The sequence below is a fragment of the Plecotus auritus genome (genome assembly GCF_963455305.1).
Source record: "Plecotus auritus genome assembly, chromosome: 10".
NCBI lineage: Eukaryota > Metazoa > Chordata > Mammalia > Chiroptera > Vespertilionidae > Plecotus > Plecotus auritus.
Window position 1 is genome coordinate 26,702,814 of NC_137785.1, and position 17,944 is coordinate 26,720,757.

Consider the following 17,944-nt stretch of genomic DNA (forward strand, 5'->3'; position numbering starts at 1 on the left):
ATAGGTCAATGCTCAACCACTGAGCCACACCAGCCAGGCCAATGGGTTTCTTATTTCCTGGATGAGCTTTTTGCTTGGATTAAATGCTTTTGGTACTCGTGGAAGTTTTCCTTGATCATTGGAAATTGGAAATAAGGAATGACTGTGCAGGTTCTCCCAGGGAAACCCCATTCTTCAAGGGGACTTAAGAAGTGTTTGTTTGGTTGAACCCCAGTGCACTGAAACTCTTGGGTAGGAATGGAGAATATAGGCATGACTCCTACACCTCTAGCAATTTCCATGGCAGACTTGTTAATTGATGTTGACCCATCCCTGTGAGCTTCAAACCTGAATCAGTGTGGTGTTTTCAGGCAAATGGAGCTGGCCCTAAATATTAAACTATTTGACTTTTATGGTTCTATGAGGTTTTTCTCTGTTCCTCTGTTAGTATACAATAAGAGGTGTGTGTGTATGTGTGAGTGTTTACATTCAGAATCCAATTATAAGTCTCTGAAATCTGTATAGGATTTTAGCAGATTCTGTGTTAGAGTTTCTATGAAGTACTCTAAGCATACAGTTCTTCTATAGAGCGCCTGGGTGCAATCTCTGGTCCACCTCTTGTCCCAGGTCTGCATGTGTTTCTTGTTGGGCTCTCTGCATGGCAGATACTGACCTTGCAAATGTTGGCTGATCCTGTCCTCATGTCCTTGCCTGCACTGGACCAAGGTATGGGCTCCAAGTTCTCTGGTTCAAGCCAAGGGGCTGCTTTTGTCCAACTTGTTTTTAGTTTTCCTTTTTTCATAAAAAGTGGCAAACACAAACTTGTGGAAAATAGTTTACAGCCTACATTTTCCAAGTCTTTTATTTAGTTCCTTTTTTTTTTTTTTTTTTGCTCAGATTTGAATAAAGCTCCTAAGTGTGCATTCAAATGATAGTCCATTTTTTTTTTGTGCCTGATGGGCAAAGGGGCAGAAAAGTTGATGTTTTAAAATAATAATAATACAGGTACTGTCACAAAGCAATTTCTTGAAACCGATAAGAAGTTGGCCACTTCCTAAGTGTAGCTTGGAAAATATTTGCCATAACAACTCTGAAAGCTGAGGATACAAAATTGATTTAAAAACAAAACAACTAAAATGCTTAAACACTGAAAAAGGTAAGTTGAACAGTATTGAAATAGGATTATTCTTGCTGTTAACCAGCAAGTGGCTAAGAATTTGAGAAATACTTGGTTTCAGATCTAGGCTCCATCATCTATAAATGGTGAGAACTTGGGCAAATTCTTAACTTTTCTAAGCATCAGTTTCTTCATCAATAAAGTGAGAATAAAAGTAGTAAGCTAGTGAATGAGATCACTGTAAACCAATAAAATAATTTAAATTACAATAAAGAATAAAATGCACTTATTCAACCAAAAGGAGCTATAGCCCTGGTGATACAGATTCAGGTAGCAACCTAAATTGTGTCTGAGACAAAGGTCAGGATAGCAAAGTTCCCGCCCAGGCTCTCAATTAGGTCCATTTTATATAAATGAGGTGTCTAATTGTGCAGTACTGAAAGTCAAAACCAGAGTTTCCCTGCAGTGGCTGACTCCTATGGTGTCAACAAACAGGGCAGAGCTAGGGGAAGGTCCTGCTATACAGAGAATGTGAGAAGCCCCTATCAGGAAGTGGCCACTAGGCTCTTATCTATAACTAGAGGCCCAGTGCACGGATTGGTGCACCAGTGGGGTCCCTCAGCCTGGCCTGCGCCCTCTCGCAATCCAGGATCTTTCAGGGGATGTAGTAGTGCCTGAAGCAGCAGGGGGCCGGGGAGGAGCTCGAGCCCGGGCCCCTCGATCCTGCTCATCCAGACCCTACTGCACCTGCCGTGCTGCCATGGAGGTGGGAGAGGCTTGTGCCAGCGCACTGACCACCAGGGGGCAGCTCCTGCGTTGAGCATCTACCTCCTGGTGGTCTTTGTGCATCATAGGTACTGGTCGGCCTGTCGCTTAGGCTTTTATATATATAGATAATAAAAGCGTACTATGATAATTAGACCGGATGTCCTTCTGGACAACCTTCCAGATGAAACCAGGGCTGTGAGGGAAGCCCAGGTCCTGGGTACCTGCTGGCGGCCAGAGGGAAGCCTGGGTTCTCGGTGCCAGAGGGAAGCTGGTCCTGGCAGCTGGGGGGAAGGAAGGCCTACTCTTGCATGAATTTTGTGCATCGGGCCTCTAGTTGTTTATAAAATTTGGGCCCTCAGTTGACCATAGGGAGTCCATTTTTAGCAGGTAAATCTTTTTTCAGGATTCACATCAAATGAATCTCCCCACGGTCCCCATGATGCATATAGGTGTTTAGTATTCCTTGATCTTCCACAACCCTCTGATGTTTAAAAAATTAATATTAATGTTGGTTGTTTACTGTGTCTAATATTGACCAGGCTCTGTGGTACATGCTGGGCTCACACCAGTAAAACCACAGGATTCTAAGTCACACTCAGTTTAGTATCTTCAGAAATTGCAGTGGCAGCATCCATTCTAGGCCTTCCTCTGACATTGTGTTCGTAGGTTTCTGTTCTGGCTTGTGATCCTTAACCTTTTTTCTTTTAGCATCAGATTAGCAGCACGAGACCAAGGAAATCTAGAGGTATTAACCAGAGGCTTGCACTCAGATATGAAGCTTATTCTTCCATTCACTCATGTTTTAACCCATAGGCTTGACCATGTAGTGGGCATTCATCTTAGCAGTTGTGATGTACCAGTGAATAAAACAGTCAAAAAGATCCCTGTACCTCGACAAATTAAACTGTAATAACGGAGCTGTATAACCTGAGAAGGTGTTGAAGTGCTGTGGGGGAACAGTGGCCAGAACAGATTTGTGCCTCTTGTATAAGGTTGTGTGTAATTTTGTTGTTGTTTTAAACCAGAGGCATCCATCAGAATCATCTTGGGAATTATTTTTTTTTCCAAAGTTCCAGGCTGTCTGGGGGTAGGCCCTAGCTTCCCCAGGAAATTCTGATGTTTCAGAAGTTAGGGGGCTATAGACTATTGCTTCATTGATTTTGGTTAAGAGTGTTGGCTCTGCTGCTTGAGGATTTGAACTCAAATCTAAGTGTGTCACTTACCAGTTGTGTGGGCTTGGGCAGGTTATTGAGCTGTCGGTGCATTGCCCCCACAGGCTTCCAGGATTGAATGACTCCTTTTACACGGAGTCCTTGGGGTCGTCCTGCTGGGGATCATGGGGGTCCTGCACTCACACTTACAGTCACTGTCCACAATGGGTGAATGGTCCTTGTTTCACCCATCATAGGTCACTGGGCCAAGTTCCAGGGCCTGTTTTACTTCTGATACTGTATTTAGGCAAGAGTGTTCAACTTGTGTAATTAGCATAATATTATAATTGAAACCACCAGGATAGTCTCGCAGGGGTCCTCAAACTTTTTAAACAGGGGGCCAGTTCACTGTCCCTCAGACCGTTGGAGGGCCGGACTATAGTTTAAAAAAAAACTAAGAACAAATTCCTATGCGCACTGCGGGCCCGGATCAAGTCGGCTGCTAAGCCGAACAGGCTGCGGCACCCGGCGGGCCGGATAAATGTCCTCGGTGGGCCGCATGTGGCCCACGGGCCGTAGTTTGAGGACCCATGGATGGGGTCTAGCTATTTCCCTTTTCCTCAATTTTGACAAAGTTTAATATATATATGTTTTTCTTGATTTCAGAGAGGAAGGGAGAGGGAGAGAGATAGAAACATCAATGATGAGAAAGAATCATTGATTGGCTGTCTTGTGCAGGTCCCTGACTGAGGATCGAGCCCACAACCTGGGCATGTGCTCTGACCAGAATCGAACCATGACCTCCTGGTTCATAGGTTAATACTCAACCTCTGAGCCACACTGGTTGGGCTTGATTAAGTTTTTATTTAACAGGAGCTTAAATAACAAATATACAGTTATAGGTAATGGTTTAAGATTGCAAAAGAATGAATTAAACACAAAGTTTTTTAAAAGCAAAGTAATCAAGAAATAAATAAATTGATCAGTGGAACAGAATAGAGAGCCCAGAAATAAACCCACACAAATATGCCCAACTAGTTTTTGACAAAGGTGCAAAAGAGTTAAATGGAGGAAGAACAGGCTTTTAACAAATGTTGCTGGAGCAGTTAGGCATCCACAAGCAAAAGAAAAGAAATGAACATCAATGTCAACCTTACAGCTTGAACAAAAATTAATTTAAAATGGATCACAGATTTAAATGTCAACTGGAACACCTTTAGAGGAAAACACAGGAGAAAATCCTTGGCTGTTAGGCAGACTTCTTAGACTTGACACCAAGAGCATAAATAGATAAATTTGACTTGATCAAAATAAGAAATGTATGGTCTGTGAAAGACCTGCCAGGAGGATGAAGAGACAAGCTACAGCCGAGGATAAAATATGTGCAGACTATTTATCTGACAGAGAGCTGGTTTCTAGAATAGAGAACTCTCAAAACTCATCAGTAAAGAAACAATCCAATTAGAAAATGGGTTAAAAATACAGCAGATATTTGACCAAAGAGGAGATACAGGAGGGTAGATAAGCATATGATTATTTAGATGTTCAATATCAGTAATCATCAAGGAAATGCAAATCAAAACCACAATGAGATATTACTCCACACCTATCAAAATGGCTAAATAAAAAATAGTGACACCACCAAGTGTGACCAGGATGTGGAGAAACTGGATCTCTCATCCGTTGCTGATGAGAATGTAGAATGATGCAGCCACTCTGGTGCAAAGTTTGGCTGTATTTTATAAAGCTAAATACATACTTGCCATATAGCCCAGTAATCACATTCTTAGGCATTGTCTCAGAGAAATGAAAATTTATGACCACACTAAAACCTCTGCATGAATGTTCATGGCAGCTTTATTTGTAATAACCAAAACCTGTAGACACCCCGATACCCTTCTGCGGATGAAAGGTTAAACAAATTGGTCCACCTGTAAACAAACACCCATTCCATGGAAAGCTGTGCAGCACCAACACTGAATGAACTGTTGATACTTGTTGCCACTGGATGACCTTGGGGGCACTGTGCTGAGTGCAAAAAGCCAGTTGCTAAAGATCATGTGCTGTATGATTCCATGTCTATCACTTTCCTGAAATGTCAGAACTATACATTAAAACAGGTTAGTGGTTGCCAGGGGATAGGGTGGGATGGGAGGGTGGCTGTGTCTAAAAGGGCAGCACTAGGCCACTCCTTGGTGGCGATGGAGCAGTATGCGGAGCTGCATATGATGTCAGCTGCATAGAACTACATGTGACATGTTACCGCATGCAGAAACTGGTGAAATCTGAATGAGGCCTGTAGTCTTACTAGCAATATTGTTCCATTCACTTTCCTAGTTTTGATATTGTACTACAGGTTATATAGGATGTCACCATTGGGGACACAGGACTTCGTATACTTCCTTTGTAACTTCCTGTGGGTCTATAATTATTTCAAAACGTGTCAGGGTTCAACCAGAGAAGCAGAAACAGTAGGAGATATGAGAGAGAGAGAGAGAGAGAGAGAGAGAGAGAGAAAGAGAGAGAGAGAGAGAGAGAGAGAGAGAGAGAGGGGGGCAGCACTCGCACGAGGAATTTATCACACGGGATTGGCTTATACATTGTGGGGGCAACTGAAGGCTGTAGGGCAGGTGGACAGGAAGGGCAGATCATGGTCAGCTGGCAGGAGCTGTTTGGAGTCTCCAAGACCAGGGAAAGCCTAAACCTCCTTTCAGAGTTTCATCTGATCAGGCCAGGCCCATCCAACATTACGGTAAACCCTCAGTTTTTCAGACCTCGATTTAATGGGCTTTGGATTTAACAGAAAAAATTCCCAGTCTGTATGTCATATGTGAAAATTAACACCCTGTTAATTTTAAAATGCTTTTAACCAAGATTTGCTTATAATTAAATTAATAGGTTATTTTTTTTGTTATTCATTATTATTTTAAACAAATTTTAGCAAATGGGCCATACGTTGGAAAAAACATTGTAGTAATTTCACCAACATAAATATTACATACCAACAAATATAGCCTACATATTTAAGTCCTAGAGACTGCTCTTAAACAATGTGCCATAAATGATTAGCATGTGATCACACCACATTTTGGGCGGTAGTTGGTTCTGTTGTAACTTGGCATGACTTTCTGCAGCAGTTTTTTTTTTTTTTTAAATATATTTTATTGATTTTTTACAGAGAGGAAGTGAGAGGGACAGAGAGCTAGAAACATCGATGAGAGAGAAACATCGATCAGCTGCCTCCTGCACACCCCCCACTGGGGATGTGCCCACAACCAAGGTACATGCCCTTGACCGGAATCGAACCCGGGACCCTTCAGTCCGCAGGCCAACGCTCTATCCACTGAGCCAAACCGGTCAGGGCTCTGCAGCAGTTTTAACATGTGCTGGCCGATGTTCCCACCTGCGCTGAGCCACGCCCCAACTGTTTGCATTTGTTTACTCATAGTGACTGGTGAATGCATGTATTTACTAGGCCTATTCAGTATAAATTTAAAGTTACTGTAATATATATAGAAAATTCTATGAAATTAAGCTTTTCATACATACTTAATTTTAATTACACAGACATGTCTACATAAGTAAAAACAGGTAAGCTAACTAATTTGTCAGTTTCTTTTAACATGTATTAGAAAAACCTACTTTATTATATAATGGATTTTGGCTTTAAGGGATATCCCCTCATCCAAATCAATCCATTATATCAAGGTTTTACTGTATCTTTCTTTTGGATAACTTCAGACAATTAGGACTTTAATCACATCTGCAAAAGTCCTTCCAAGCAGCACCCAGATTAGTGTCTGATTGATTGACTGGGACTGTAGTTCAGCCTAGTCAAGAAACGTAATATTGTGACAATTTTTCAGTATCTACCCTTAGATAACTATTTCATTCTTCTTAATGTGATATGGATGTTTCATAATTTTTGAAAAATGAAATATTCTTTGGTACAATTTGAGGTTGACATAAGTTACATTAGTTAAGAGTTTGTAATTTCTGGCATATTGTAATATTGATATTTTAAAACAAAACTGATTCATTGTTCTTTAATTACTTTAATCTAAAAGCATCATCCATTTATAAAATCCTATGAATAGGCTTTTGACAGCCAAATTTTACCTTGTTTCTTTGCTTTTTGAACTTTCATTTCCATTTCTTTTCCGTCACAAAGTTTTGTCCTATCTGACAGGCTGTCACACTCCTCAGTAACAGAAATATGGACAGAAATTGAAGCTAAATATTTATTTCCTGTAACTGTAAGGCCCTAGGGTTAAAGACATTTATTACAGTTATTAGTACACAGGTGAACAAAACAACATAAATATATTACTTTTGTTTATAATGAATTCTTAATAATCCAATATTGTGAATGTATCCTTGTGAAGGTGTGGATTTAGTTTTAGTTAATTCCTGAATTCATGACTTATTGCTTAAAACGAGACAGGTTCATTCAACATTACTTTTATTTCTCTTTTTAGTTTTTATAGTTTTGAGTTCTGAGAAATGTTGTTCCCATAAATAAATCTGTGGGAGAAGAAAGAGTTCCTCAGCTCTTTAAGTTACATGCCAAAAATTGTTGTGGTCTATCATCAAAAATTATTTTTGATGATCTGTGAGCTGGATATTTTAACTAGGTCTTGTTAGTTTTGTTGAAAGCAAAGTGCTATGGAACAATAGCTCACCACAGGGTTTTCCAGTTGGTCATTGGAGGCGTTGCCACGTTTCAGACTGGCCCTGCGTTTGTACCTCAGGTGTTCATTTCCTGGATGGACAGTGTACCCAAGTATAATTAGAGTGAATATAATTAGAATAAGAAGTAATTTTTTAAAAAAGTGAAACAAACAAATTGATCAGAGGTGCTTTCTCAAGGAGAATAATTTTTAGGAAATAGTACTTTCTGGAAGGTAAGGATCTTGCAATTGAGATGCTGGGAACTGGCCCACACCCAGGAACCTCATGAAAGTCTTTGAGTGCCTCCAGGTATACGTTTATTCCAACTTGAAGCTGGTTGCTTCAGAACATTGTTTCCTTGACGTTAAGAGTCTTTAGGAGGAAAAGGTATATTTAGTCAAAACCACTTTGCCGATGATGGGCATAAATGAATTTTAATTGTTATATTCCCTGTGGGACCTCTCCCCATTAGGAACTCATCTACTTAGTAGAACTTACTTAGTTGCTCATGGAATGAGAGAGAACAGGAATGAGTGTGTGTGTGTGTGTGTGGGGGGGAGGGGTCCTGGGGGATGTTAGTGTTCTGTGGAATACTCTTTGGGAAATATCCTATATAATAAAAGCCTAATATGCTAAGCGTCCAGTCGTCTCGTCGGCCATTCAACCAATCAAAGAGTAATATGCTAATGATATGCTAAGGCCACTCAACTGCTTGCTGTGACGTGCACTGACCACCAGGGGGCAGACGGTCGACCAGTCGCTATGATGTGGCACTGACCACCAGGGGGCAGATAGTCAACCAGTCGCTATGACATGCACTGATCACCAGGGGGAAGACGTTCAGACCAGTAGGTTAGCTTGCTGCTGGGGTCTGGCCTGGATGACCGGACATGCCCTGGAGCCCTCCTGCGGTCCCTCCCCAGCTGGCCAATCTCCCATGTCCCTCCCTGGCCCCGATCGTGCACCTGTGGGATCCCTTGGCATGGCCTGTGTCCTCTCATAGTCCAGGACCCCTCGAGGGATGTTGGAGAGCCAGTTTTGGCCTGATCCCGCAGGCCAGGCCAAGGGACCCCACTGGTGCATGAATTTGTGCACTGGGCCTCTAGTCAAATATATGCAAACCTTTTTGTCTGGTATAGGAGAAGCGTGAATTTTTCAGCCTGTACATGGCCAAGTCAAAGGTCACCCAGGTTACTTGCAACATCCTTAGGGTTTGGTGGTGACTAGGTGTCACCAAAGAACAAGTAGAATAATTGTAAAAACAACACCTTTGAGTGATGTGCCGTGGATCATGTTCGTATTTTTGAAGCAGAATCTTTTGTGCCCTGATTTTGGGAGGGGGCTGAATAGCCCTGTAGCCATGACAGTAGGCTAGGTTTTCACGTGTGCTGTTGGCTACATGGATCTTATATAAAGGCACTGCTTCCCGAGTTGTGTTTTGGAAAATGAGGTCTAAGTATGGTATGCACTATGATTCTAAAATTTCCTGGGGCCATAAACTGCCTAGGGCTATAAGATTAATGACTGAAGTCTCAATGAGTGTGCCCCTTGAGATAGGCTCTTGGCTACTGGTGAACACACAGTGCTGTCTCTACGAAGGTGCCCAGTGAGGGCTCAGTTCTTTCCTGTGATAATTTTCCTTGAAAACAAAACCCAGAGGTCCTTTGGTCCTGGTTCCTGCATTCTCCCAGTGGAACCTAGAGTCAGTCAGTGCCATGTGACCCACCCGCAGTCCCTCTACTGTGTTTGTCCTTTCTTTCCAGAGTAGCACTAACATTTTGGGATGGTATTGATAAGTGTAGCAGTTATAAAACCTAGATTTGTCATGTAGGAATCCATTGGGATGGAATGAGTAAAAATATTAAGCATGTTTTTCAGGAAACATGATACTTTAGAAACCTTGTTAATTGTGCATAATTTGTGACATCTCAATCTATTCTGTATAAAGGTTTAAATATCCCTTTTTTGTATTACCCCATGTGCAAACTGAGAATACCAACAATGAGGAAGGTTACATTCTCTATATAAAAAATTCCCATCTCCAATTTATTCTTTGCCCAGTGTAAATTGTTTATTACTTTTAATGTGGTTTCTGCTTGGGGCCACCTCCCTTCCTTAGTGCCCATCATTGGGAGCTGACTGTATTGAATTACTCTTATGCACTCTTACAATGAATGTTGTTGTTTTAAGGTCTTCTTTTTCTTTGTGATTCTTTTGTTCCCTAGCGTCGTCCCCCAGACTACAGTAATACTCAACAGTGATCGGCAGAACGCCATTGTAGCCAAGATGGACGACCCCTTGAGCAACAGGGCACCGGATTCCCTGGAAAATATCATTAGCAAGTCAGTAGCCACAACATCATCCCCACCTTTCACTGCCACTGCCACTGTGATGAGTCCCCTTGAGGACAAATCAGCATTCTGACTGGGCATTTCTGTCCTCACATGGGCTAAGCCCAAAAGGCACTGTCCACACTTCTTTGTGGTGTGGGGGGGCTGTGCCACGCTTTGGACCAAGGTCCTGTCAGATGAGCTAGATAAGAGCAAGAGGTTAAAGGACAGACAGCATTTGGGCGTTTGGGACTGTTGTGTTCAGTGTAGTGTGTGGTATCGAGACATGATGCTGTGTTTTCACAATAGTCGGTCAAGCCCTTATCCTCTTACCTGCTCATGGCTTACTCACATCAGTATGTCTCTCTGTCTAGTAGCATGTCAAGTCAACAGATATCCTCATGTAAATTTGCTAAGTGGTGGAGATATTTTGAGGTGATGGCTTTTTTCTCAACCCTTTTCTTTTGAGACATTTTAAATGTAACCTTTTTCAGAGATGGGAGTGTATAAAAGTCATTCTCACCACCCTTGTGTGATGATGAAGTGAGTTCCGGGTGGCCTTGTCTCGTAGTCGGGGCTCAGCTTTTCCTGATAACATTCCTCCAAGAGGGCTCTTTTGCTTTTTGTTTCCTACCTGTTCTGTTTTGCCTGTTCTCTCAGTCTCCTCTGCAGATTGTTCCTCCTCCAGCTGTGTCCTATTTTCTTTGTTGTCATAGCCTGGGTGTCTGAGGGCCTGTGTGCTGGGGTGCAGGGAGACAAGGTGAAGTATGGGTGTCTAGGTGCTCAGAGGTGGAGGAGGTCTGGCTGGTGGAGAAGAGATAGGGGCAGGTGTGCCTCTCGATGGCTTGGGTGAAGGTCAGCCCTCAGAGTCTGAGCCTTTAGGAGCCAAGTCAGCCTGGACAAGCCTCTGTAGAATCAAGAAAGTATAGCACCCTTCTCTGGGTAGGGCTAGGATTGGAAACATGTTTTAATGTGTAAACAGGGAAATTATGCTTCTCTCCCCTTCTCAGTGCTTAGCAGTCCACGTTGAAGGGCCATTGAAAGGGTCTTTAAAAAGGCAAGTAGCATGTCTCCAGATAATATTTTTTATTTTTATTTTTTGAGTACTTTTCGAGCTGGGCTGTGTCCTGTTTTTCTGACAATATCCATTGCTTCGTATAGGGACCCCTGATGGTGGTGAGAGTATTTCATCGGAGATACTTGACTGGCTTTTTAAACCTACTTAAGTGGTTTTTGTCAGTGGAAATCATTGGGAGTGATAACTGCATTTTCAAAGGCTGAGTCATTTCTAGAATGTCTAACAGTATGGAGTAGATTAGATCGATGGAAGTCTCTAGCCATACTGCCTCCTAATTTACTAGTAGTTTTTCCTTTGACATGGCTTAAAAGTTACTTTATGTGAATGTCAACATTTTGTGGGAATACCTCTGTGATCCAGAAACAGCATTTAGGCCTTGAGTCACTGAAAGCTGTGATATTACTTCATGATATAAACACTTTTTAAAATGCTTAAAATGTTATATAGTTTCTTCCAACCTCAAACTATTTACTGGTATCAAATTGCTATTAATCTTAGTAGAGGGGGTGCATGGGAAGATTTGTGCCCACTGCTCCGTGTGAAGTTAGCCTCGGACAAGGGAAGGAAAGAGGAACATGCAGTGACTCATTGCTAGTCTCTGCCTGTCGGTGCTGCTGCTCTCACAACACTGGTGGTGTTTTTGTTTCCTGCTCAGCGCGGTTCCCGGGCGTCGGCAGAACACCATTGTGGTGAAGGTACCCGGGCAGGAAGACAGCCACAATGAGGATGGGGAGAGCGGGTCGGAGGCCAGTGACTCCGTTTCCACCTGTGGACAGTCGGGAAGTCAGAACATCGGAAACAACGTCACCCTCATCACCCTGAACTCAGAAGGTGCGCTCACAAAGCCTTCCTTTCCTTTGCCTGAATAGCATTAGGTACCTCCCACCCCCTTTTAGAAAATTAATATATGTTTATTGTTTTTGAAAAGTGATAAAATAGAAAAATGATGAAGAAAGTGTAAATAACATGGTAAATTCCACATCCAGAGAGATCTATAAATTTCCTGGGCATTTTCTCTATTAACATACACACTAATTTATGATTTTATAACTTGCTTTTTTTTCTTTGCATAGTAGAAATCTTTCCACATTAATACAGATTTACAAATCATTTCCAGTCAGTTTCACTTATTTAATCAAGTTCTGGAGGCTTTCTAGTGATGGACAGTTGTAATTTTTATAACTAGTGGTATAACTAGTAGTTGGCTCACTGTCTTGGACAATAGGTCTATCCATGCCTCTCTGATGAGGGCCCAACATAGACTCTCAGAGGTGTTGCACATTCAAGCTGGGTCCATGCCATGAGCTGTGTTGTCTCTTTCAATGAGATTTAGAGGTTATAAGTCAGGACCATTCTGTGGTATCATTCTATCAGGAAAAAACATTTTGTAATGCATATGTTTCACTGACACTGTCCTTGGGAATGCTTCCCCCAGCAGTTTCAATGTTATGAGAACTTGGACTGAGCAGTCTTAGTTATTTAGCACAGTGGTTTGGGGAAGATGATACAGAGAAGGGTGGGTGGAGTCGTCTTTAAGTCACTGCTGTATATGTGATGTTGGAGGAAGAGCTAATCCATTAATGTCTCTTGTATCAGACTTACTACTGACCTGTAGGGCATCATCTGTTAAATATTTCTGTGAGATTTATGAATGCACTGAGAATCGGATTAGCTGTCTCCTGCCGTGTCCTCCCCTAAGACTAGAGCAGCTTGCTCAACTGGAATGTCAAGTCAGCTAGTTAATATTGGAGAAACATTATTAATATGCAAAGTGCTAAAGGGCCATAGGCTTGTCTGTAGATTGAGTCATTTTAGTTCCTGATAAGAGCCCAGAGCTACAACAAGACAGATTGTTCTTATCTCCTTATAAAAAGACAAGAGGCCCAGTGCACGAAATTCATGCATGGGGGGAAGGGGTCCCCTCAGCCCAGCCTGCACCCTCTCATAATTTGGGACCGCTGGCTCCTAACTGCTCACCTGCCTGCCTGCCTGCCTGATGGCCCCTAACTGCCCCCTTCCCCCCCTGCCAGCCTGATCACCCCTAACTGCCTCTGCCTGCCAGCCTGGTCACCCCTCACTGTCCCCCTCTGCTGGCCTGGTCGCCCCTCACTAACCCCCCTCCCAGCCTGGTCACCCCACGCAGCCTGCTGGTCAGTCGTTTGGTCATCCCTCGCTAACCCCCCTGCCGGCCTGGTCGCCCCACGCAGCCTGCTGGTCAGTCGTTTGGTCATCCCTCACTAATCCCCCTGCTGGCCTGGTCACCCCACGCAGCCTGCTGTTCGGTTGTTACTGTGAGGGTGTTGTGACAATTTGCATATTACTCTTTTATTAGTATAGATTTAAGTGCCTGAAGTTTTAGAGAACCACAGGTATCAAAGTGGTTACTTCTGAAGAATTCCAAATGGTTTGCATGAATTGACATGCTGTTTTATATCAAATTTAGAGTTATTTATTTATAGCAAAGATACTGTATCATTTTATCCCAATATTTTGCTCAGGCAATTTCATCTCTCATGGCATGAACTCCATTAGAATGAGAAAGAAGTGCTAACTGTCTCCTTTTGGAGGTTTTTGTCTTGGTGTACTTCTATTTTTGTTAAGTAGGGAAAGTGTTGGGTATAATCCTTTAAAGATTAAGCAGGCTAATTGAGTTAGGGAAACAAATGAGCAATATGGAACACAAAATGGGATCTGTTGACTAATGAAGGGATTTAGTTATAGTCTTAATGAAGAGTTTAAATTCCTGCTGTTCATGCATTTAGTAGTTCTTAGAAAACTTGACTAATTCTGTGTATAAAATGTTGGGTACTTAATTTTAGTGAGAGGGTTGTAATTCAGGTATAATTTAATCAATATCAGAGATTGGCCTCATGAATGTTCCAAAGCCCAGTCAGTAAGCTGACTTATATGATAAATATCTGTGATGTGCTCATTGGGGTGGTGCAGAGTCGTCTGAGAGAAGCATTTTGAATTGCTGTGTTCACAAAACATCAGCCATCCTATATAATAAAGAGGTAATGTGCAAATTAACCCTCATGCTCTCACAAGATGACCAGGCTGGCAGGGAGGTTAATGAGGGATGACCAAATGACTGAACAAGCAGGCTGCATGGGGCAACCAGGCCAGCAGGGGGGTTAGTGAGGGATGACCAAATGACTGAACAGCAGGCTGCGTGGGGCGACCAGGCTGGCAGGGGGGTTAGTGAGGGACGACCAAATGACTGAAGAGCAGGCTGCATGGGGCGATCAGGCCAGCGGAGGGGCCATGAGGGGCGACCAGGCCGGCAGGGGCCAGTTAGGGACAACCAGGCAGGCAGGCAGGTGAGCGATTAGGAGCCAGCAGTCCAGGATTGTGAGAGGGATGTCTGAGGGGTCCTGGATTGGAGAGGGTGCAGGCTGGGCTGAGGGGACTGCCCCCCCTCCCCCCTGTGCACAAATTTTGTGTACCGGGCCTCTAGTACACATAAAGAGGAAATTTAGCCACAAACATTTCTTGATAATTTATTTTACATAAAACTTTTTTTGCATATTTTTATGTGTGATAACATTAAAACATTTTACTAGTGATCGTAAATTGGCTGCCAAGAATAGGATTACAGACAGGTTAATGACCATAATGTAATCAAGAGAAACCAGTATGAGAATGTTGGTGGATGTGTGAGCATGAATGACCATGCAGTGAGTGCTGCGCTTGTCCTAGATCAGAGAAAAGGGGCCAGAGGGTGATCTAGAACAGGGCTGGGAAAGTGACATCATTTCAGCATCTCATGTTGTGTTTCAGAATCATAGCATGTGACACTGATTAGGGACTTTCTGTCTGTGCCCAGGGGTTCCCACTCCTTTATGCCAAGGGATGCTCTTCAGTACTTGTTTCAGTTATGGCCGAGCTCAGGACATCATCTGTGCTGAGCAGCCAGGAGTTCACAGGGAAAGAAGAAGCCCACCTGGTTCTGCCCTGCAGTCCAGACTTTGACCTCCAGGACTGGGGTGTCTGGGCCTGAGTAGGTGGCCTTGGCCCTCAGTCAGTGGTGTGGTCATGCTGTTTCTATGGAAGTGTGCTCATAGCAACAGGAAAAGAATGGAGTCCAGTTCCAAAGCCATTTGTTTTTTTTCCTTTTCCTATATCATTATCCTATATGTAACTCAACCATCTTGAATTGCCAGTTTAAAGCCCCCAAAGTATCAATCTGTTTACAGCGTAAAGATGTCACATCACTCTCCAGTAAGTGCACGTGTTTGGGCCACAGGTATAAAGTTAACTGTCTAAAACCAGAAAAGGGCCATCAGTTTTTATGGGTTGTTTGGGGGAGGCAGAGTGTTACTGAATGAGGTTCACAGTCAGAATGTAAACACTTTAATTTATAAGGGCTCAGAAATTGGTGCCAGATTCTAAGTACCATGTGATCCATTGTTGGGAGGACTGGCCCAGCAAGACATACTTTGCAAAGGCTCATGCGGCTCATTCCCAGCCCTGTTCCTCCCCAGCCTGCGGGTTCCCCTGGTCCTCACCTCTGGTACCTTATCTATCACTTTTAAAAGCCACAGCCCTCTTCCCAGGTTTGTACTTTCATTCCACAGTTCATGCTATTTGCTCCAGATATTAGTGTAGGAGAGGGATGTGGTGGAGGTAATATTGCATGGAGACATTTGAAGTGTGAGTTGAGCATCTTAGAGTGGGTCAGAGGAGAGGTATATGAACACTGGGTTTCAGGAGCAGCTTAGGCATGGATTGAGTACCAGGGTTTTAAAAACTGGTGGGTGAACTTAAAGCTGGGAAAGGGCAGTACAGCAATTGGCTTGAATGTAGATTTAATACTAGAGGCCCGATGCACGAAGATTCGTGCAAGAATGGGCCTTCCTTTCCCAGGCTGCTGGCACCGCATTTGCTCCGGCCCGGAGCCGCCTTTCCGCCTTTCTGCCTGGAGTGGCTGGGGCAGTGTGGAACGCCTGCGTTGTCGCCATTGCTCCGCTTGGCACCTGTGTATACAAATTAACCCGCCACCTTTGTTGGGTTAATTTGCATACTCCAGATTGGTTGGTGGGCGTTACGAAGGTACGGTCAGTTTGCATCTTTCTCTTTTATTAGTGTAGATTACTTTGGAAATAACTTAAATACCTCGCATTCCATGTATTAATGTTTGACCAGCCCCGCAGCCTCCAGAGGCACAATGGACAGTGTGGTCCCTGCAACTGTAGAGCCCAGTGCATCAGGGCAAAGACCGAGAGGCCTCCCTCATAACATTTTCTAATTGTTTCTTTTTAAATTTACAGAAGCACTTGTGTTTTCTATGCTGCATGAAACATTACCACCAACATAGTGGGCCTAACAACACTGTTTATTATCTCACAGCTCTGAGGAGGCAGAAGTCTTTGATCATAAGGCCTAAGTCAAGGCATTGACTGTGCTGGGCCTGTATCTGGAGGTGCTGGGGAAGATCTGTTTCCAAGCTCAGTTAGGGTGTTGGCAGGATTGTGCTCTTATAGTTATACTAGAGGCCCAGTGCACGAAATTCGTGCATGGGGGTGTGTGTCCCTCAGCCCAGCCTGTACCCTCTCTAATGTGGGATTCCTCGAGGGATGTTCGACTGCCCGTTTAGGCCCGATCCCTGTAGGATCGGCATTCAGACATCTCTCTCACAATCCAGGACTGCTGGCTCCCAACTGCTTGCATGCCTGCCTTCCTGATTGCCCCTAACCACTTCTGCCTGCCAGCCTGATCACCCCCTAACCACTCCCCTGCCAGCCTAATTGATGCCTAACTGCCCTCCCCTGCAGGCCTGGTCACCCCTAACTGCCCTCCCCTGCAGGCCTGGTCACCCCTAATTGCCCTCCCCTGCAGGCCTGGTCCCCCCCTCAACTGCCCTTGCCTGCAGGCCCGGTCTCCCCCAACTTCTCTCCTCTGCTGCCCTGGTCACCCCTAACTACCCTCCCCTGCAGGCTTGATTGCCTCCAACTGCCCTCCCTTGCAGGCCTGGTCCCTACCAACTGCCCTCCCCTGCTGGCCTGATCGCTCACCACTGCCCTCCTCTGATGGCCTTATCCCTCCCAACTGCCCTCCCCTGCTGGCCTTCTTGTGTCCACATGGGGGCAGCCATCTTTGACCACATGGGGGCAGCCATCTTGTGTGTTGGAGTGATGGTCAATTTGCATATTACTCTTTTATTAGGTAGGATGACCAATGTCCATGTTTTCTTGGGGACTGTTGGCCAACGAGCCTGCTCTGGTTCTTATCTCATGGCCCTTCATTTTACAGTGGAGATATTTTCTCATGTTAAGTCCCCATGACCCTCTAACATCTTCGTCATCCCTTCCTGTCACCAGCAGAAAAAAATTCTGCTTTTGCAGGGCTCATCTGATTAGGTCAGGCCCACCTGAGACTCTCCTCCATCATAAGGCCAACTACTCAGTGGCTTTTATAATAACTGTGGGATCCTTTGTGTCCCTTGACATAATCACGGACAGAGTTCATGGAGCCATCTTAGAATTCTGCCCACCCAGACCCTGCTCATACTGGCTTTAGTTTTGGCCTTGTGGTGTAGTTGTATGGTGTACTGGATTCCTTGTGTAGTTGTCTGGTGTACTGGATTCCGAATGTAGACAAGACTCTCCTAGAGCAGGCTTCTCAGTTTTCTAATCCCTGACTCCTTGGGAAACATGAGAGATCTGAACATTGGAGATGTCAGAAATAATGAAATATATCATAGTGATCTGTGTCTTTTCAGATGACACATGTCATCTTGCTGTACTAGATATCCTGTCCCTTAACTCCCACCCCGACTCCTGCTCAGTGACATTGACTGCTCTTCTGGAAGCCTTGGAATGAGTAAGGGCCCTACTCTCTCCACCCCTGT

At 43.9% G+C, this 17,944-nt stretch overlaps 1 protein-coding gene across 6 annotated transcripts in view; it reads left to right on the top strand.

The window, feature by feature from the left end:
* The window catches only part of BANP (BTG3 associated nuclear protein), a 160,710-nt gene that overhangs the window by 53,622 nt on the left and 89,144 nt on the right, over window positions 1-17,944 (top strand). For 4 of the 6 annotated variants that reach the window (XM_080643796.1, XM_080643795.1, XM_080643797.1 and 1 more), the window contains exons 5-6: window positions 9,912-10,028; window positions 11,750-11,925. In XM_080643796.1, coding sequence (XP_080499922.1) covers window positions 9,912-10,028; window positions 11,750-11,925 — 293 coding nt within the window. The remainder of the gene's footprint in view (window positions 1-9,911; window positions 10,029-11,749; window positions 11,926-17,944) is intronic. The other 2 variants (XM_080643799.1, XM_080643798.1) reach the window with 1 other exon arrangement.